The following is a 22,178-nucleotide window of genomic DNA, read 5'->3' as shown; positions in this document are numbered from 1 at the left end:
CACTGCTACCCCTGCATCTAAGGATTTGGTGACCTGGTCATAGAAGGCCACCAGGTTGGTCTGACAGGACCTGCCTCTAATGAACCCATGTTGGTTGCCCGTAAGCATAATCTCCCCTGCTGGCCCCTTGTGGATATGTGCCAGAATAATTCTCTCAAAAAGCTTACCCAGGATCGAGGTAAGACTAACCGGCCTATAGTTCCCCGGGTCCTCCTTCCTCCCCTTTTTGAAGATGGGAACCATGTTGGCCCTCTTTCAGTCCTCTGGCACCACACCAGAGCAGAGCACCATGAATGCTCATACAGCTGTGCCAGAGGTCCTGCAATGACTTCAGCTAATTCCCTCAGCACTCTGGGGTGGAGATCCTCCGGATCAGCTGATTTAAATACATCCAGTCCCTCCAGAAGTTCCCTGACTAGATCCTCACTGACCTTTGTCCTAGGTGCGCCTCCCCTGGGGCCTGAGGGGGGCCCAGTGGGAGGGCTGTTCTGGTCCCTGCTCAGGAAAATGGAGGCAAAGAAGTCTTTAAATAGGTTAATCCATCAAATCCTTAGGGATCTGTGAAGCAAGGTGTTTTCAGATACTGTTTGCCCAAGTAAAATTGTAGCAGAACTGGGAGAAGAGAAAAGTTTGTTAATGATTTGAGGTGATCATATTTTCCCATCTACCTTTGCTGAAGAAGGGCATGATTTATAATTTAAAAGAGGGTGCATTGTTGAAGGTTTTGTGAAGACTCTAGAGGCCAGCAGCTTTCCATGAGTTCAGAAGGATTGTGCTCCAAAACGGGTGTTTTACAAACGTTCCTGGCACTAGAAAAAAATAGAATAAATACAATAGGGTGTACACCGTAAAATCTGTTGGAGAGAAAACCGATTCCTTTTAAAAATGGCTTAACCTACAGATGCCACACAGAATATCATGCATATTAATTTGCTGTATGAAGTGACTACTTAGGTTAAATTTTCTGTAATCAGACTCCATCTTTTTTTTATAAGGTGGTAGGGGAAGGAGAAGGGCTAGAAAAGATGATCTTGCTAGGACACTGCATTTCTAGTATCAGGCGAATGTTTGTCAAAGAGCGTCTTTTACATTTAGATTGCTGTTCATTATACAATGCCAGTTCATTTCAGATTCACAGAGGTTTGCAGTACATACACCTTTTACTGCTATGAAACTCCTTTATTTTACTTCTCCAAAAGCAATAAGTGTGTTTTATTATTTTGGGATGTCTGTAACACCAAAGGACTGATTTTTTTATTTTTTTAAATTCATTGTCATTGTTGGGTTTTGCCCCTGAGCAGCCGGTCATAATCAGTGATCTAGAAATACACTTCTTAGTACTAATCCATTGTTGATCTGCTTACCTTGTTTTCTGTTAAATACTGTATCACACTTCTTCATAGTCTCCCAAAACCCGTTCACCAAACCAGTAAATTTGGATTTAATAACTTACCTTTTTTTCAAATTATGTTTAGAAATATGGACTAAACAGTATCCTGCTGCCTTCTACACAACGTTTTAAATAGAAGTGAACTCTTTGGAGGTTTGTTTGGTTTTTGATCCAAGTGGGCGTAGGCACTGAGAGAGTGTACACATGGGCGTGTGTGAGAGCATGTGTTGGCCAATCATCGCATAATCATAACTTTCTGGGTTCCAGATTTGAGTTAATTATGGTGTGCCAAACTTGATGTATTTATTCTTCCAGTATACAGTTTCTTCACCTGAACTGAACAGTTACTCAGAAAGTTGCTGCTTTCCTCCACTGAGCAGTCTAACATTAACAGACCCAGACTGGAACTTAAGAATGTTATCATTCTTTTGCATGTTATGCACAGCATATCTAGCTTCAGGCTTAGGAGGCAAGAGTGTTTTTCATGGCCTGTTGTTTAATTTGTTAAACAATAAGCCATGATAAAATCTAATGTCATATACATTTGTAGTAGTATTTAGCGAATACTGTACTGAAGAAGAGTTTTATACACGTGTTCCTGAAGCTGAAAGGAAATGTGATGGCATATGGCTCAGTACTTGTTTTATATATCAAATTTCAGTTTCTAACTATGTTCTCTTCTTAGTGATTTCAGTGCAAGAGAATTGAATCCACCTTTGTCACTAAAACTTAAGTCTCTTTTGCAGGTATTTCTTTATTATGCTATTTGGAGCCAAGTATGCCATTGACATGTATGAGTTTAACTGCTTTGCTTTCGGTGTTTTCCCTTTCAATTACATTTTACCTGTATGGTTTCTCTGATATAAACCTATCAATTCTGCAATCATCTATGGAGTTTAGATAGGGCAAACACGTGTTAACACAGAGGTGCCCAAACTGGCATTTGTTCTACAAGTGGCATAGGCAGCCTCTGTGTGTGGCATGCAGCAGACCAGGGATGGGACACAGCAGTAGACAGAGCAAGGAGGAGAGAACAGAGCATCAAATCAGGCAGGGAGCATGGGGCAGAAAGAGTAGCAGATCAGGCAAGGGAGTGTCACTCGGAGAGGGTATAGGACTAAATTGTGGCACGTCTACCAAAATAGTTACCCCCTGACTGTATTAAAATGACACACAGTTGATAAAGTAATACTTTTCCCTTCCCCGCTACCCCAAATGGCCACCCCGTTACTTGTCTACCCTACAAAAAACAACCATGATGAAACAGAATTGTAAGAAGTGCTTGTTGTAATATGGTTCCCTTTTTGTCCGCATGACAGAAATATGCTCTAGCCACTTTGGAGAGCCACTTTTAAATGCAGTTTGTTTGTTTGTTTGTTAAACAACTTAACATGAACACCTGTCTCACAAATTTTGTGGTTTGTACATGTTCCATAAACAAACAATTGGTTGTCTTGGATGATTCTTTGGTGCCAAGTTTTCCACTTTTATTTTTGTTTTTATTGTTTTAATCCCAAACATACCAGCTATGGTACATTTTACTGTTCAAACCACAAATGAATAACAAATGCAGGAACTTTAAAACAGAGACAAATTGAATGACTGCTTCAAATTATTTGCTTTGTTTATCTGCATCTTAACAATAGAGTTACTATTTTGTAAAGGAAGCTTGGAAAATAGGGTTATGTACCACCAATAACTCCTCCTCTCCAAAAATACTGCTTCTGTAAAATTGTACTGTGGGTGGTCCAAGAACCTTTTTGGTAGTAATTGGTAGTTAGGGTATACACACATTTCCCTCAAGTCCTACATTGTGTAGATCCAGGGTATAAATACCATGCTGGTTTTAATGGTCCCTTAATTTCTCATTATCAGCCTGTTGGAGTGGTGGTGGAACAAGCCTTTTCCTTCTTGTGTCAGTTTTGCATCCGGTTGTAGTGAATCCACCAATAGTTCAATATTTGTACTATAAATTAAAATGCTTTAGTTCAATTGTAGCAATTTGCATTGAGGGGAAGTCTATTTTTGAGCCATGTTGAGACCTCTTCAAACTGGCAGGCCTGTTTGGTAGAGCAGCATTTTAAAGTATGACATTCACCCTTGTTTATAGAACTGGTTCTTCTGCGAAGTCACATGATTTAAAAGAAAAAGAAAGTAGTATAGAATCACTGTTGTCGATATCAGTGGATCCAAGTGGGCCCCAAAGCATCTGATTTTGTTCTGAGGAAAACAGGCCTTCCTCATGCCAAGTATTTCAGTATAGGTCATCTCCTCCATCGCATACATGGCAAAAACATCAGCAGTCACTTGGTTCTGAAGTACTCTGAAGAGTGGAAGAAGGTCAGAGGGCTCAGAACTGTAGCTAAGCCCCAGGTGGTAACTTTCAGTATCTATCAGATCAGTGCTGGCAACGTTTTCTCTTGCACAGTCTTTCTTTAGATCTCATAGATGAGTGCAAAGAAATAACTTAGCTTCTGTGCAATAGCTGATCTCCCTGCTCAGTCCAGTGGACTACTGATTCCTAACAATCATAACAGAAATATGCCCTTAGAGCAGCCCCCTGGCTTTAGAGCCAAGCATGACTTCTCATAAAGGATTTAAGTGGTTTGACACTGTCTATTGTAGTAGCAAAGCCATTTTCAATATCATCTTGTTTCAATACCATCTTGAACATCTTTACCATTCATAGATAGAAATCTACCATAGAACACCTCCTATTATTCCCCCCACAAGACAAAAAGCTACAGCAAATCAATGGGGAAACATACTTCATTACCAGAACTGCACAGTTATTTTTCTCACTTCAAATAGTTAATTTTTAAGTATTTTCTATAGAGCTGAAGACTGCAGTAAAGTCAGTGAGGTTAACAAGAGTAGCCTGAAAAGTCCCAGAGTCCTTAAATACTTCTAAATTTAGTAGAATTAAAAAGACAGTCCCCCTTATGCATTTTCTTAAACAACCTTGCTGTTGCTTTCCTGCCTTGTCCCCAAACTATTTCCAGCCAATTGTTCCTTCCAAATCTGGATGTCTCCTGTTTGTGTCTCTGTACCTTTATTTCCTTTACCTTTCTATAACAGACCTGGTAAAACCTAAGAAAACAATAGATGTTTTCAATGTTTTGTAGAGAGGCAAAGTGTTTTAGGGTATTTAGATAAGCACAGGATGGAGAATAAGAAGTTTGAGAAGATCTCTGGACAATACTAGTGGTCCAGTCAATGAAATAAATTAAACAATGGGGATATTTTATTTTGCTTCGGTGATGGCCGTGTGTGACTTTGCTTTGAAAGTGATTATAAAAATGCCACTGTGAATTCAGGGTATGTTACTTCTTAAAGTAAAACTACACTTCTTGACTATTTGAACAAACCTGGAAATAAGGCCCTAATCATGTAAGTTTGGGGCTCATGTTCTTTGAGTGGATGGTAGCTTAATGGGATTGACTGAATGCCTAAGGTTCACAGTGTTTTTACTATGTTATTAATATTTCCAGGAATTATTTTTAGATTTAATTTTTAAGAGTGGTGTTTTTTTTCTCTTGAGATTCTATTACTCTTGAGAAAAATGTATCCTACTTGGCTTTTTTTAAATAATAGTTGTGCTACCTAGAGAATTTATGGAATCTCCATCCCTTGAAATTTTCAAGAGTAGGCTGGGCAGACATTTGGCTGGGATGGATTAGTCAGAGATGGTACTGTCTGGAGCAGGGCATTGGATTAAATGACCTTGTGAGGTTCCCTTCTGGCCCTACTTTCCTGTGATCTGATAAATCTTTCACCATATGGTCTTCTCCTTGCTGCCAGTTGGAATTCAAGGCAAGAACCCAGGACCAAGGAAACCTATATCCATATAAGAATCAGTGAATGATTTGGGATCTAAGGTCAGATAGATAAAAATTGTGTTATTTTGTAATTTGTTTTTCTTTCCCTGCTATTAAAATGGTTTACCATTGATGAAAGCATATCCTCTCCCAAAAGCATGTTTTATCTGCTAAATTTGCAAATGGGAAAAGAAATCAAGTGCAATATAAAAGTGATCTCTTGTGATCCAGCTTCAATCAAGGGCTATATTCTGAATTTGCAACAAAAAAGATTTAGTGATACCATAGATATTTTTCTTCTTTAACTATTCTACTCCTTAGTGATTCTGTTTTTAAATCAATTAAACTGCCTTAAGATGATAGCTCTCATCTACATTTACAAATACTTAAGGACAAAAATATGCTCCATTAAATGGTGGCTCTGTGCTAGATTGAAAGGTGATTAGAATAGAGTTGTTATCTAACCTGAATATAACATGCATAGGATGCAGATATTATGTAAATGTTTAAGCATCATATTATTTATTAAGATCTGAAGCATTTCCAGACAATGACACTGGTTTTCTTATGATACTGTGTTAACTCTTTTTATTTGTTTTGTGTCTTTTCTCAGAGGTATAAGGTGTAATTGTGCCACATTGCTTTAAAAGGGGTAGGATAAACAAGACAAATTATAGAAAGGAAGTTTGTTGAGCAAACAGCAGGAGTTTTCTCAGCAAAATTCTTCTGTGGTTAACTAAGTCTGATGAAAATATTGTGACATTGACCTCAGCATATTGGCTTCTAGCCACTTACTAAAACAGTAAATGGCTTGCTCTGCATGACTACAAATGTGTTTAGTGAAGAAATCATAATGGATCACAATTTAACTGTTTCAGATTTTGAGAGAGAGAAAAATCAACCCCTAGTGATATAATATTAGTGAAGTCACTTCATCAGAATTGGCACAGAAAGTATTGTTGAAATTATTTGGAGCAGTAAGATTAATGAATTGCAATATTAAAACATCTGTAGTCTTGCTGATACCATTTTTCATCAAAACTGTGAAAGAAGCCTGTATTATTTTTGTTTAAAGTTTAAGCCTGGGGAATCCCTTAAATGTTCAAAGCTAGGAGCTGTTGAATCACAGAATTAGAAAAAAATACGGTTGGAAGGGACCTCAGGAGGTCATCAAGTCCAATCCCCTACTCAAGGCAGGATTATTCCTAACTAAACCATCTCACCCAAGTGTTTGTCTAACTTGATCTTAAAGATTTCCAGTGACACAAACTTCACAGCCTAAGTAATCTGTTCTGATGCTTAACTACCATCATATTTTTAAAAAAGTTATTCCTAATAGCAGTTTAGGTTTCCCTTGTTGTAATTTAAGACTTATTCTTTTCTCCACGGCCATAGAACACATTCTGTCATCAGCTTTTTTGTAACACCCCTTCATATATTTGAAGATTTAGCAAATCTCTGAGTTGTCTTTTCTCCAGACTAAATAATCCCAGTCTTTCCAACACTTTCTTAGACATTGTATTTTCTAGACCTGTAATCCTGTCTTGTGGCTCATTACCATACCCTCTTCAGTTTGTATATGGTAGTGTAAGAGTGGTGTTGTAACTGTTATGGTCCAGAAACTGTAAGAAGAAATAATTTCTTAGGGTGGTATCTTTCTTTGATTGGACCAATTGTATGGTTGAGTTAGGGTTAGACAAGCTTTTGAATGCAATTCATTGTTCATCAGGTCATTAATAATGATGCATTTCTTGCATTCAAAAGGTTATCCAACTCTATTAACCATAGTTTGTCCAATTTGTTATGATTTGCTTGAAATGCAGTACCTAAAACTGGACACAGCACTGCAGCTGAGACTTCACTAGTGGTGAAGAGAGTGGAAAAATAATTTCGTTTGACTTGCTGGCAACATTTATTAATATAGACCAGTATGTTTTGGGCTTTATTATAAAACAGCATCCTGTTATTCATATTCAGCTTGTGGTCCAATATAACCCCCAAATCCTTTTCTGCAGCCTAGCCAATCATTTCTAAATTTGCATGTGTTCAGGTGTTGTTCTGTCCTAAGTGCAAGGCTTTGTCCTTATTATATTTTATTCAGTTAATTTGGGACCATTTTTCCAGTTTAGCGAGGTCATTTTGAATTCTAACCCTAATCTCCAAAGCATCAGAGGCCTTTATTCAGTTCCAGCATCAACCTCCAGGGGTTCAGTCTTGCATCTCTTACCTCCCTGGAAGGTGCCCTCACTATCAAGCTCTAGGCTGTTCGGGAATGGGAGCTCGCTCCATCACTCTCCTTGATGTTCTTTCAGTGTGGAGAAAATAATTGAAGATACATTGGATCGGAGAAAGAGAAGCAGGACTCTAGCTAGGTGGCTGGGACACTCTCTAGGAAGTTGGTAATTTGAATCCCTTCAGGCATAACAGGTCTAGCCATTAGGCTAGGGGCATTCCCTTCTCTTTTTCCCCAGGCAGCTTTTAAAAGATTTAAAGTGGTGATCCTTGCTATGTTGTCAGGAGCCTGGACCTGTCCATGTATATTAGATGGGTGGTTAGGACAATATGTTGATTGCAAAATATGTTTTAAAACATGTGAGGCAATTAGATACCTTGAAACAGGGCAGCATAAATCAGTAGGAGCAGCAGGTAGCACAAACTCCCAAAATCCAAGCTGCTTATTTAGGCCCCTCATTTGAAAGTTTTGGTCTGAAATAAAGTTGTCAGAATCAAATAAATGTCCTGTCAAGGTTTGTAATATAGCAGTAATTACTAATCTTTCTTTTGCCACATAATGCACAGGTAATGCAGCTTGTTGATAAGTTACACTTACTGAGAGAGGAGTATTTAAAACTAAAATAAGTTATGCACACACTTTGTTACAGCTTATTCCACGAAGAGAAATAGCAACTGTTAGTTGCATCTACACTTCATCAATCAATGTTCTTGATGCACTTCTATTGACTTCAATTCTGAGTGCTCAGAGTGGAATGTTTGCTGGTAAAGAAAATAGCATTTTCTTTATGAATGACATATTAGTCTTCCTCTGTTATGAATAGGCTAGTCTGATAACCAGTGCTTTGCAAGTTTCAGAACACACTATTTATGAAGGGAAATAAATTATCGCTTAAAAGGTATTATTATGCAAGATGCATTTATGACAGAATGGGGAGTTAATAGCACGATTTAACTTAAGAGCTGCTAGCTTTTTTAAGCAAAATGAAAATACAGGCTTAGACCTTGATCTCTAGATTCCTTCTGCACTGGGCGATGTCAGTCATTTAGTGACAATGGGATCTGACTCCCAGCTCCAACAGATGCACCTCCAGCCAAGCCAAGCATGTATGGTACAGTTATTGGGATTGGAGATTAGATCCCAGCTGCATGACTGGCAATGCAGGGAGCCCAGGGCATGGGTTTGCAAGTGTTGGTTGGAAGGAGTCAAACAACTGCTCCCACTGTGCAGCTGCAAATCCAAGGACTTCTGTACCAGGAAGTCTAAAAATCACACATGCAATATTTAAAGGTCCTAGCATACTGGAGCCCTGGGATGTGGGAGTCTCTTCCTAATGAATAGGAAGATCTGGGATCTGGATCCTTTCTGCGTGCAGTCTAAAAACTACACACACAGTTTTTAAAGGTCCCAGCCCACTTGGACCCCCTGTGATCAGGGAGCCTCTCCCCAGTCGCAGAATCCTGGTACACTGAGATGTTTAAAACCCATGCATGCAGCCCAGCTGCTTGTGCAGGTTTTTCGACCTCCCAGCACTTTAGTCTTTCAGCACACTGGGACCTTTAAAACCTGAATGTGTACAGAACAAATTGGGTGCTGGTGTGGCTTTGAAACTTGTCATGTTGGGGGAAGTCAACCTGGTAAGTTGACTGTCTTGTTCTGTAGGTGGGTTGCAGGAAGCTGGCATTTTGAAGTGCTTTGCCCTGCAACCCCTACAGTCCCAGTGCCAACCCAGGTCCTGATGCCAGTGCTGACCGTCAGCATTAGTATGGGGGCATGTTACATGTTCAATTTATGCTGCCATAAAAACCAGCCACAAAGATATTCCATATTTTCTATGGAATATCTTTGTGGCTGTTTTGCTACTTTATGGCACCCTGAATGTTGTATCACTGTTACTATTTTTAGTGCAATTAATATATGCCAGGGGCCCTTGAAACATCAGAAGTTGTTTGCAGTCAATTTTTATTTTGTAATGCGGAATTCTACATAATGCTTTATAGAAAAAATACATCTATCTTTCTCATCCTACTTTTATCATTCAAAACTTGATCGGAGCTAATGAATACTCAAACCTGTCATTTAGGTGTCTAAAATTAAGATCCTAAATTTGTATTTAAACACCTTTAAAAGAAGTCTTCACCATTCCTGCTTTCCTCAGCCTAACCTTTTTTTCTACTCCTTAACTGTTCCATAGTGTGCTGCACTGCATGCTAGTTGGTCACAGCTCTTTAGTTGTGCTCAAGTGGCAGCATTTCAGTGTGGTTAAGAGTCTATAAAGCAGTCTGAATGTTATTATAGGCCAATAAGGAGGAAAAGAATTTCATTTGAGAATTTTCCTTGACATCTAGCTCCTAATCCTACTGTAAAGGCACAGAGGTACTTGTTGTAAAAACCATGTTACAATACAACGTGTTATATAACATGTTCCTGCTGAACAAATTGCATAGGAGGGCTCTTCCCTTCATCTTATTTTAGTAGGAAGATATTATTTAAAAGTGAATAAATAAACAAAGACCTTCACCCTACACAATGTAAAAAAATAAAGTACCTTTCTATTCTTCTAAATATGTTGCTTTCTTTTCCTCCCTAGTAACTCACAATGTTATCATAATGAGGAAGAGTGTGTGTGTATCTGTATTCCTTGCAATGTCAATACTGCAGGATTTTACATATGCAGCTGCTTAATACATTAACTATCGTTTCTTGCTGCCTGGGGTTACAGGTTGTAAGACAGGCCAAGAGCAGTGTGTTAAAATCTGCAAGTCTAAAGTTCTGTAGAAATCAACAATGCAAGAGACATTTGGAATCTGGTCAAGAACATCCTGGGGTGGGCAGAATGAGTGCAACCTGCCATAGATAAGAAAAGCATATAGTACAACCAAAACCAGGTATGTGCCTGGAAAGATATGAAGGGATGTTGTCATTGAATAAGTTCATTGATCAGCGAATTGCAAGGTACATGGCACAAAACTTGATTGATCATCGCTGGATAATGATGTGGGCTTAATGTAAGTGCTTCTAATGTATAAAAAGAGTAGAATAGAAATGCACTTTGGATTTGTGTTTAACCCTGTATTATCCCTGCTGTCAGCCAATCTGATCAGCTGGCTGATGATCTGAAGAAAAGCTACACTAAGTTTATATTCGCTGAATAGCTGTGTAGTGTGCTTGTTTGAACAGTGTTACAATAGGACCTTATAGGTCTTTGGAGACACCAATGAGGATTACACTGCTGAACAAAGTTATTACAAATGTTTTTGTGTAGAAAATATATTAACTTGCCCTTTTTCACTTTTATACTAAGCAATTCCTTTTTTACCTTCCCTGCAAAGCTGATACTACATCTGTTGACCTTCCAACCTTGTCTTTCCTAAAATATTTTTTATTTGATTTCAGGTCACCATTGGTCAAATGTATTCCACACAGAAGCTTGTTATCGAAAATCCAGAAAATACATAGCTGGAAGATGAATCCAGTTTTTGAAGCAACAGTGGACCATCCTCAGCATTCTGCATTGCTGCACAAAGATATTTATGCTCGCTGCACAAGTATGAGAGTTCATTTTTTATTAGAAGAAGAAATGTAGGAGAGGCTCAGTTCTGACAACCAAAGCAATATGGAATGTTTCCATGATTCATACTCTAAGATGTACTGCTATGGCTACCACAGTATGTAATGTACCCAATGCCCATATGTGCTTGTGTGTCATATGTAATGAACGTGTTCATTGTTCTTATTTAACAATAAAATGTCATGAGCTGAATATTTGGAATAGGAGACATTCTTCTTCAGATGATCTTACTTCCCTGCCAGTGGCTCAAAGGATATGGTTATGCATCAGCCTGTGGTGCAGTTAGTAAGTGATTTCTTAACTATTAATCTGAAAATTCAGAAAGTTGGAAGCCAGCTAGTTTCATCCAGCTTAGTTAACAGCTTGTTAATAAAATGTTAGCCTTACCTTACTGAGACTGCTGAACAGTTAGAATACACTTGTACTATTGTACCTTTTTCCAGTTGTCTAAAACTGCAACTTGTCAGCAGAAAGAAACAAAACACATTTCAGTATCCAGTACTGTCCATTTTCTTGCAAAGTAAAGGTAATTCCATGCAAATAGATGACGCTGTTAAATTTAATTCAGAACTCACAGAAATATTTTCTCTTCTGTGAGAACCATGTAAATGTCCATAACCTGTCTCAGCATGTCCATACCATGCTCTGGATGAAACCAGCTAGAAGTTCAATCTTCGTGATCATCCAGTACTGGATCTCCACACCAATATGGCTAAATCAGTTGTTAAATGCATTCTGTTCATTTGCAGCAATGAGGATTTGCACAAAAAGGATCGCTAACATAATGCCCATTTGTTAAACTTTAAAACAAGTAAACAAAAAGATGATTTCCAAATATCTGCAGACATTACTCATTTGGTAATCTAGGCTGAAGAGGTGAGTGTATGAGGAGCTTTTCTGAAGCCAGCACTTAGCAGAGTTTCTTGTAGAGTTCCTGGGCTGTCCAAGAAAGGAATTCCCTTAATCATCTGACAAATCAGCAGTCTGAAAATACTTTATGTAACAGAAGTGAAAGGGTACATAGAGGCAGATGGAAAAAATAAACTGCATTTTAAGATTAGCAGCGCTAAACAAAATTAAAACACCTTTTAAAAAGTCAAGTTTTATTCAAAATAGTGCTTGTGTTCATTTATGTTTTCTGTTATAGAAAGTACAGAAATATCATTCAGTACAAATCTACAGAAAATGTTACAACAAAAGCTTTCAAGGAAGACACTTTAAAATAGGAACAGTCTAGTAACATCTTTAAGATAGACCTTAAAATGAAACTACATTTTGGAAAGTAAAAGGACTTCTGACTTCTGACTGATTCTCCAAAATAGAACTAATGAATGGTGTCTAATTTAGAGGTGCTAATTCTTAAACCTTACTCACCCCTGAAACATTTCCTACTTACGTAGGTACCTGAAAGTTTGTAGCACAGCATCCTATTAACCATAAAAGTGTACAAAATAAGGCACAATTACTATGTTTAAGACTATAACCCTCTTCACACAAAAAGCAAATACTGTGGTATTCCTCCATTTGTTAGGTTCAGAAATACAGCAGATATGGATAAGTTTTTGCTACATCAGTAGAATGCATTGTTTTATTAAAAACTGATTTTTTTTTTAACCAGGTAGAATGCCATGCACTACAGTTTAAAAAAAATAAGGCACTACGGACTGAATCCCAAAATACACCTGAGTCACTGTTATTAGTACATTGGGGTTGAAGATAAAAGAACCAGGAAAGTCAAATATTCAAACTTTCAGTGGTAGCAAGGTTTTAACTGTGGGGGTTTTAAAATTACATTTTAGAGAAGAAAATCATGGGAGGCTGTACTGTTTTGCATTGCTTGGATGTTAAAGCATACACTGGTACCTAACCTTTTTAAGTGTCTTAATTACTGGAACAAGCAGTACATACTGGGTGCATCTACACGTTCATAAACGTGCTCCTACCACACATTAAATTTAGTATCTCTAATGTACGGTACTAAATAAATGCACATTATGTTACCATAATACACAGTAGCAAAAGCACACACTTTGTGACACTTAATGCACAGCAACCTATTTTAGTGCTCATCAGCATATTGGCATGATTTTTGACATGACACTTTAATGTATAGTAAAATAGGCTACTGCGCATGAAAGCACATATGTAGATGTGCCGACTGCTTCAGAGAATGCAGCTACAAGAATCAAGAGTGTTCCTTGGCCTCTAGTACAACATCCATTTCAGAGAGAGAGAGAAACAACACAGTATATCCTTAACATTTTTAGCATTTAAACTGTGAAATATTTCACACATGCTTCTTTTTCCAAGTGATTCATACAGGTTTTTCAAAAAACATCCCTTTAATATGCATAATCAGTCATTCCAAAAATAATCATGGTAGTTTACTGTGGGGTATTTTAAAGCTTAGTTTCTATCAGAATTAAAGCTGCCTATAGTATGAGAGACAACACTGATATTAATGACTTACTATTTCGGCGGGGGGGGTTAATCCCTCGAGTCTGAACAGAACAATTTTACTACTGTCTGAAAACTCCCCTGATAATTTATACAACTGTCTCCCTCTAACATGATGCACTTTGTCTCTCAGTTACCACTCTGGAACTTTGCTTATTTCTCAATTGCTTGTATAGCCTGTGAAGGGCATTTTCCAGCCTTAAGGATGCATACTGCACATAAGATATGACAAGTGAAAACTTTAACAGAGCTTAGACCCTTTATGCAAAAAAGAGATATGTAGTATAAACTATGTCAAGAAGTTTCTCTCTCCTCTTATTTGAGGAATAAGTAGCATAAAACTCAGTTGTCCAAAGAGAACATACAATCTCTCTTGCTCCCAAACTTACTTTAGGCAAGAACTATAGAGACCTCAATTCTTAAGGACTAACAGGCCGTAGGTGAGACATACAAAATTATGAGTGTACAAAAGAGAATGTGGAATTACTACACTTAATTAATTGCCACAAAATTACAGCATTTAAAAACGTTCCTGGAAGCTTGGACCTGTCTTTACAAGAACATGTTTCATGTTGTGGTGCATTATATGTGCTTCATCCATTTATGTTAAAGATAATAATTTGTGCAAATTGCCACTGGTTACTGGAAAAACAGACTGCAAATTATATAATTTCTCTTTTTAATATGTTTATTACTGTTACAGATACTGTTATAACATACTGGTGGGTGTGTGAGAGAGAAACAGTGTCAAACACTTTATAAAAGAAATCCTACAAAGGAATGAAAACTTACTAGTGTGTGCCCTATCTGACTTGTTAAGCTTTCCTTCCATACTCCCGTTTTAGTGCATAATCAAACTGCTTATTTAACTAGTGACAGAGAATACCAAAGAAGGAAGTTATCAGATACATTTTTCACTAGCTTTTCACTGAGCAATGTAAACAATACAAGTAGCCAGGCATTCAGTAAAAGGGACCCCAGTGATTCAGTGTACTGTCGCTAGTCTGACTGATGGCACAGGAGAGTGTGTTACAAATCTTCACTAATTCTATAACTATTCCTACTTAATAATCCACTCCTTTCTGTCTTATTAGGCTGAGAAATTATTTGCTTTGCACATGCACTTCCAACCATCCCTGATCTCAGCAACCTGATTTTATCAAATACGAAATCCATGTGCCTCAGTTATCATGCGCAAAAATTTTACCTGTTTATGTGTATCAAAGGCCATAAGAGCTGTTTTAAAATAGCAGACAGCATTTTTAAAGACAGAACACACCCTCTTTAACTCACCCCAACATGAAGAGCTGTTCAAAGGATAGATACTGCAACAGCCCTAATGGCATTTAATTAGAGAATCCTACCACAATTAGACACTCAATTTTGAGAGCTCTGGACATGGCAGAGGTATAAGTGAAATAAAGCAGACTAGAAGACTTGCATACAAACATTTTACCAAAGGCGCTTCTTATTTAAACTTGTCATAGTAAGAATGTTAAATTAAGTGCTCATAGTTCTTAAATACAATATAACCAGCTGTTATAAATGCAAGACTAGCGCACTGTAATTCTAACTCACAGAACCTATTTTTAAGACATATGACACCACACAGCAAGTTTCCCCTATTCCTTCCTTAACACTTTCAGAATCAGCTTCCCTACCTCTCCTTCAAGACTTGTTCCTCCACAACTATACAGAATAAAGCTGAGAGGTGGAGGCTGTGGAACAGCTGCTTTCTAATTATTCACACCTATTTGCTCTGTAGCATGAAATCCTGACTTCATTTGAGTTGACACCTTCCTTGACGTCAGTGGGGCAGGATTTCACCCTTGGGTAAAAGGTCCACCCAAGCTTATCAGCTCATGGGGAAGGCAAAACCAGTTGCTTTAGCCAGTGATACACAATGAAGTGAAGTAGCCAGCACCATGTTTGGCCACCTTTGACTTCCTAAACTGAATGACCAGTTCCAGTTGGGTCATCTGACTTCTGTGCAGGTCCAGAGTGAGGCTTCAGTTCATGCCTTCTGGAACCATGGCAAGACGGTTCAACTACTCTGCCATTACACGTCTACCCTGCCTGCCGAGTGAGTGTTATTGCTGCCAGAAACTGCATAAAGTAGATGTTGCTATTCAGGACAGGAGGGAAAATCAGAACTATGCTGCCTGAAGCAGAGGGACAGCCTGATCGCTATGCAAGGCACTGAACCTCAACTGTTCTTGTCAATGACAAGCGTCAGTCCCTGTGGGCCATTCCACTGGAAGTCCAAAATTCTTTCATTCTCACAGAAACACATTGTTTCCTTCCTCTGTACCACAGGAATAACAGACTAGGGTCACTTGTATTGTGGGTTTACATATTTATATCAAAGGGAAAATATGAGCCACGGTTTCTGAATCTGAAGATCAAAAAAGGGAAAACAAATCCACTTCTTCCAAAAATAAAACATGTTCTACTATTTTAAAGAAAAGGTTTGGAATGCTCAACATGTGAAGTCCTTAGACACCACAGTGATAGCTCTGATGTACTTTGATTCCACATGTAACAACATATCAGTATGTTGAAAAAAGTGCTCCTTCCACAATTACTCATCTATACTGTTTTTAAGCCTGCTGATTATAGCAGTTTAATGGGAAAATAGTAGTGGTTACACAATGCATTTAAATGACTCTTTCTTACCCTGGGTATAAAGGAAACCATGGAGAGCTGAAAGCAATGTACAAGATTTCTTCTGAAAAAGCACACTGCAGAAGTATATATACCAGCCCCTGGAAATTCTGCTCACCCAGAGCAGGTCATCTTAACTGTCTTTTGTCATCATCATGCTAAAAGACAGGCAAACAGATTTTGTGCCTGGACAAGGAAATATTCATATCAATGCTACCACAGACCTCCAAAAAGTTAGCAATTGCTGAATAAACTAAATTTAAAAGATTTTTGGCCCAGACCATCTCCCCTATTCTCTCAGTCAATACATTGGACCAAATCCATTTCCTCTGCTGGAGTCAATGAGAGCAGAAGCCAACTCTTCACATTATGAGTGAAAGCCAAAGTCTTTTCAAACTGCTGTTTTCAATGAAGCAGGAGTCATTTGCATGCAAGTTTGTAGTCCTTGAAGGCACCAAACTAAGTTTACTTACCCAAGAGCCTTCTGAAATTCCCTGCCTTTCTGTTAAATCATGCTTTTGATTGTGTGTAAATATTCAAGAGAAGCTTTCTATTACCTGTATATTTAAAGACAAAAAGTTTCTATACTGCAAAAATTAAATTGTTTAAAATGTAACTTATCTTACCTTCGTTTCCTTATGACTCACTCAGTTTGAGGCTTGAAGTATACTAAAGTATTTTTCTGATTATGTTACAGTTGTCTATAATAACCAGAGGCTTTTATTTCTTCTTTAAATCCAAGGAAATCTAATCCAAAGGGACAACAGAAATCTGCACATACTGAAGATCCACATTCCTGGAGTTTTTCCAGACACACCTATGACCTTTACAATTTTGAAAATGTGCAATTTTTCTTTTCTTTTTTTCATCATTACTGCATGTTGTACCACCTTGGGAAAATGCATAAATAGCATTATATCTAGCGACTACCGACTGCATCAGAACTGTAGTCCAATCAATTTTACACAGGCACTGAAGACAGTAGACAAAGGTTCTAACTCTTGTTTTGATACAGACTTCCTGGGTCCCTAGGCAGCTTCCTCCTCTGTATGAGTGATGAGAATCCTGCTTAGGCCATATTTGAAAAGTACTTTGGAAAACTCCAACTGGAAAGAGCTGCAAATTCAAAGGTCTCTTATTTTTAATAAAGTTAACCTGTATGACTCATGAGCACAGAGAAAAAGGTCTTATCCTACTGTTATTACTCAAAATTTCATTATTTAAATATTGTGGGGCAAAGTTCAAAGCAAAAGATTTTTTTTTAATTATGACACACTGAAAGACTGAGTAGATGCAGACACATTAGACAGAATTTAAAGAAACACTGATAGGAGTTTTGCAGTTTAACTACAGCATGCAGTGCTTCTGGCACTTGTACTTTCAGGCTGCCTAACTAGAAAAAAAATAGATCACCTACAAACTTAAAGATTTGTTCCTGAATTGGGCTGTTTCAAGTCCTTCACGATATACAGAGAACACAAAGTTTGCCCTCTTTTTTAAAGAGCATTCACACTGTCAACCCTGTTTTTCTGAAAGACTACACAGATTTCTGAAAAGGCATAATTCTTAGAGAGAAAATTGGTTTTATTCACACCTTTTCAATGCTTGTTAATATCCGTGATTGATTTATCACCTCGCTGCTTTACTTAGGACTAGGTTCTTTATAAGACCCAACCTAGTCCTCCAGCACAACAGAGAAGACCATATTTGACATTCCTGTGTCAAACAACAATAATGAATCTCCTCTGAATAAGATAATGTATAAATAGTAATATTTGCAGAGTTAATAGGTAATGAACACTCACACAGAAGACCTGTGATGTTTGTAGTTATGGTCCAAGGCAATTCAATGAAGAATATGGATCAATACATTTAGCATTATATATCAACTGTAGCAACATAATCTTTCATGTACTAAAAATCCAAAGTTTTTCATATACATGTAGGCATACCATTGCATATGGTAGACCAGAAGGCTCAATCAGATCTGGTTTTCCCATGCAATATCCTATTTATATCACCTAATTTTTTTTAAAGTTAACTAATGTACCAAGGACAGAAAATCTACTCTGTATTTTACTGAATGCTCTGTATGCCAATTGCATGCTTCAAGGACAGATCCACATATAACAAATAAAATTATACCAGGAATTTCTCTTTCAGTTTATATTTATACAGCTTTTTATGTGCATCCTCAAGCATAGTTATGATTTTGATTCTAGGCTGATTTATAAATGTGTTTAAACTCCAGTTTATGTTTCAGAAATTCATATATTTTTGAGTTAAAAGCCTCAGAAAACTCAGACTAAGCCTTGTACTGTATAAGATACAAAAAGGAAAAAAAAAAACCTCTCCCACAACTGAAGTTAGTTGTAATTCTTTCTGCACATCAACTGTCAAAACTCTTTCTGTAGTATGGTGGCAGCACATGGTTTTATCTTTTTGCCATAATTTATTCAAAAAGAAAACTACCCCACATTTTGAAATGCTGTATTACAATAATACAGGTACAGTTATGAAGGGGTCTCAAGTAACGGTTCTCTTAATTCTGATTAACTATTCTAGTAAGGTTTCACAGAGTCACGGCAGTGCTAACAACATGGTAGCACTGTAAGCCGTTTAAATCGTATGGCATAGCCAGGGCTAAATGATGTTTTTAGTCATCGTCCTGAATGCTGCTTTCAGACTTGCAAAGTCCAAGGTTATTGCATGATTCTTTAACAGTTTGATCTGCTCAACACTGCACAAATCAAATGGAGTTTTAACCTTTCAGGGACACAACCATGTTGTAACTGGGTACTTCATTAAGTTACATTTTCATAACTGTCAACAAGTCATGAAGCATCCAGTTCTACAAGTACAACTCCATGCACATATTCATCTTTTTTAACAACATAACAATCATCTAAAAACATAAAGTTATACTTGCCTATGTCATTAATCCAGTTAATCATTAATTTAGTTACTTAAAGTATGGGGTTTCTTGCAAAGACAGGCTGCAAGAAAACTGGTAAATAGAACAGATGCTTTTATAATAAACTCACCAAATTATTATAAATACAGAGAAATATAGAAAGAGATTTGAATAGACATGGGGGGTGTTAAACTGAGCTGCTGGTTTTCACTCCTTAGCAAAAACTAAGCAAAACTGGGTGTGCCTACATGTGAATAATGCTCCGCAATAAACTTCGGTGCACTTTGCACCGGAATTTATTGCTCCTGGGCTCAACATTTAAAACATGTGCCCAGGACCACAGCCACAGCTGACAGGGGCCCCCCAGGGTCAGACTGCTAGCCCCAGGCTGCTCCAGCCCAGCTCAATGTACTGCAGAAGGGCTGGCTGGGGCACAAGGATGCTTCAGTGTAGGGACAGCTGGCAGGCAGCACCCCCCACCACCGAAGCACTCCCGTGCCCCAGCCAGTCCCTGTCAGCAGCTCCATGTGCTGTGGTGGAGTAAAAAACTCCACCATACGATAGGATCTGTATCTTAACAGCAGTAACCTACAACAGAGTTAACTAGTTTACTCCAGCCTAATAGCTTCACATACGTAGACCGGTGACGCTTTACTGGCCGCGTCTACATGTGACACTGACTGCACACTACCTCATTACTACTGCGCAGTAGCACTGCATGGCAGGAAGCGTGACATGACACTACAGTGCAGCAGTAACAAGCTACTGTGCAGTGTCACCTAAAAGCCATTCAGCGATGCTACTATGCAGTAAGTCTGGTAACTACACAGTCATTTAGTGACTAAATGACAGCACAGTAACAACTGCGCAGTCAGCGTCTGTTATATACGCAGCCATTGAGTTAATTAGGCAACCCTGAAGTAAGTGTCACATGTAGATGTGCCCACTGAGTCCTAACTCTGTTTTATACTACCCTTCTGCAGTTAAAGAGCCATCCCTAACAAAAATTAGCCCTCTCCCAATATAACGGGCATCATACTCATTTATCACACAATACATACACTGCTCAAAAGTATTTCATTCCTCGCTGCAAATAGATGTTAACAGTTTATCTTCCAATGAACTGAATGAACACTGGTAAGGTTTTTTTAAACTACTCTCTCATTGCTGATATTAGGTGGTTCAGCCTTTTCTGAGAATTGACAGATGTAGTTCAGAGAATGTCATTAAAAAAAAATTGGTTATGCATACGTTCTATAATTGGAGAGAGAAAAAAAGTGTGTGTGTAGACAGACCACTCGCTGTTTAAAAGAATGTGTGTTAGGTATGACCTACCAAATTCCATTTTACCAGTTAAAAGTCTTGCATGAACTTTATTTTTTGTTAAAGCCCATCATAGGTGAGGAATCAATGTCAAAGTGCATTCAGTTATAAGCAAAGAAGGTTTGCTGTTTCGCAGGGTCGGGTCACAGCAGTTAGACGGTCAAGTAAACCAAAAAGTGCTCACTCTCAGAAATTATACTGTTATGGCTATATAAATATAGTATGGAAGACTGCTGTCACATGACTGTGTCTTTGGAAGAAGGGGAAGAAATGATTGGACCCTAACTCAAATATGTAAAGAATACTTACTGAACTTAGACTTTACTGAACAGGCCCAAGTGTTCAAGGAGTCTTACTGACTACTGAGGTGAGCAAAGATAAGATTATGCACAAAGTGTTTGCATAATCAAGACCAGAGGGACTCTGTGCAAAATACATATGCACATTTACACCCCTCACCCAGTTCTCTTCTTTCAAAAAAAATTTAATTTATGCAAGACCTAGCAATAAGCTTCAGGCTTTGCCATCAAGCTGTCCCTGTGTCCAGCAATACCTAAATACCCATAAATGAGACCATGCTCTATCCGTAAAAAGAAAAATGCTTTGACGCATACAGAACAGTTGTAACACTGACTGCAAAGTTCTGTCTCAGTTTTGGACATAGGAAACTTCATCGAAGGCACTATCTTCAAGGTAGAGAAAAATAGATTTAAAAAAAAAAAAAAAAGAAAAAGCCATCTTGAACAGGATATTTCCAGTTCTCAACAACTTGAAAGAGAAAAATCTCTCACAGCACTGGGAGCTCACTTGACAAAAAAAGAGGCAACAATACTGGAGCGGGCAGATCCCACATACCCTTCTTCGTGCCTGAGGCCAAGGACAAGCACCCACCTGGCCCAGCTGATCTTGTCTTCACTTCCCAAACAGGCTACATTCCTCAGAAAAGGCTGGACCCAAGCAGCAAGGTCTTTCTCAGAAGAGGATGGAGAGCAGTACTGGCAGCAACAGGACAGACACCACCTGCTTGACATGTTGACAGCCAGGCCTGCAGCCCTGGACCCAGCCAGGTGGATCTTGGCATGAAGGGCACCACTGAAGGCTCAATGCCTGTTCCCCCAAACAGCCAGGGCTGCCGCCACCGCGCAGGGCTTGGGTGCACCCTAGACCAGCAGAGCCCCTGACTGGACTCTGCTAGTGCTGACCCAGGCCGGGCTTGGATGCAGCCTGGACCAGCAAACTTTGTTGGCTGGATGCCACTGCTGCTGGCTCAGAGTAGGCTTGGAGGCACCGCCCTGTGCCCAGGCCAGGCTCGGATGCACCCTACACCACCGGCCCGTCGGCTGTGTTCCCCTGTGTTCACTGCCTCAAGTCAGGCTTGGGCGAATTGAGGTGCAGACCAGCGGGTCCCACCATCCACCAGCTGTTGGCCACACGCCGCCGGAGCTGCCCAGCCTAAGGCGCGAGGCAGGGTTGCCCGCCAGGCCACACCGGCTCAGTAGAGGGGACCGCCAGGCTCTGGGGGGCTCCCGCCGGGTGCCCTCTCCTCATCCTCCTCCTCGCCCTCCAGCTCCTGGTCGTTCTGGCCCTGGCGGGCGCTGCAGCAGCGCAAGGTGTAGTTGGCGCCACCGTTGTTGTCCCAGAACTCGCCCAGCGGGCTGCGGTAGCGCACAGCAAAGTGCAGCGCGGCGCCCTGGCGCAGCAGGCTGGGTGGCGGGCACAGGGCGAAGTGGAAGCACCCCCCGTCGGGGCCGGGCAGCGCGGGCGCGTCGAGGAAGGACAGCCACTCGTTGAAGGTGTAGCGCACCGCC

The 22,178-nt window shown here is 39.2% G+C and overlaps 2 protein-coding genes across 4 annotated transcripts in view; one reads left to right on the top strand and one right to left on the bottom strand.

The window, feature by feature from the left end:
• The window catches only part of LYRM4 (LYR motif containing 4), a 123,973-nt gene extending 112,769 nt beyond the window's left edge, over positions 1-11,204 (top strand). For 2 of the 3 annotated variants that reach the window (XM_019542855.1, XM_019542864.1), the window contains one exon: positions 10,838-11,204. In XM_019542855.1, the coding sequence (XP_019398400.1) occupies positions 10,838-11,027 (190 nt within the window). In that variant the 3' untranslated portion in view covers positions 11,028-11,204. The remainder of the gene's footprint in view (positions 1-10,837) is intronic. The other variant, XM_019542874.1, reaches the window with a different exon arrangement.
• Positions 11,205-20,433: 9,229 nt separating this feature from the next.
• Positions 20,434-22,178, bottom strand: part of PPP1R3G (protein phosphatase 1 regulatory subunit 3G) — a 2,003-nt gene continuing 258 nt past the window's right edge. The window contains exon 2 of the mRNA XM_019538962.1: positions 20,434-22,174. Coding sequence (XP_019394507.1) covers positions 21,863-22,174 — 312 coding nt within the window. The 3' untranslated portion in view covers positions 20,434-21,862. The remainder of the gene's footprint in view (positions 22,175-22,178) is intronic.

The sequence above is a fragment of the Crocodylus porosus genome, unplaced genomic scaffold (genome assembly GCF_001723895.1).
Source record: "Crocodylus porosus isolate Cpor-Errol unplaced genomic scaffold, CroPor_comp1, whole genome shotgun sequence".
Lineage (NCBI taxonomy): Eukaryota > Metazoa > Chordata > Crocodylia > Crocodylidae > Crocodylus > Crocodylus porosus.
Note: the sequence above shows the minus strand (reverse complement) of the source record. Positions and strands in the feature narration are given on the sequence as shown.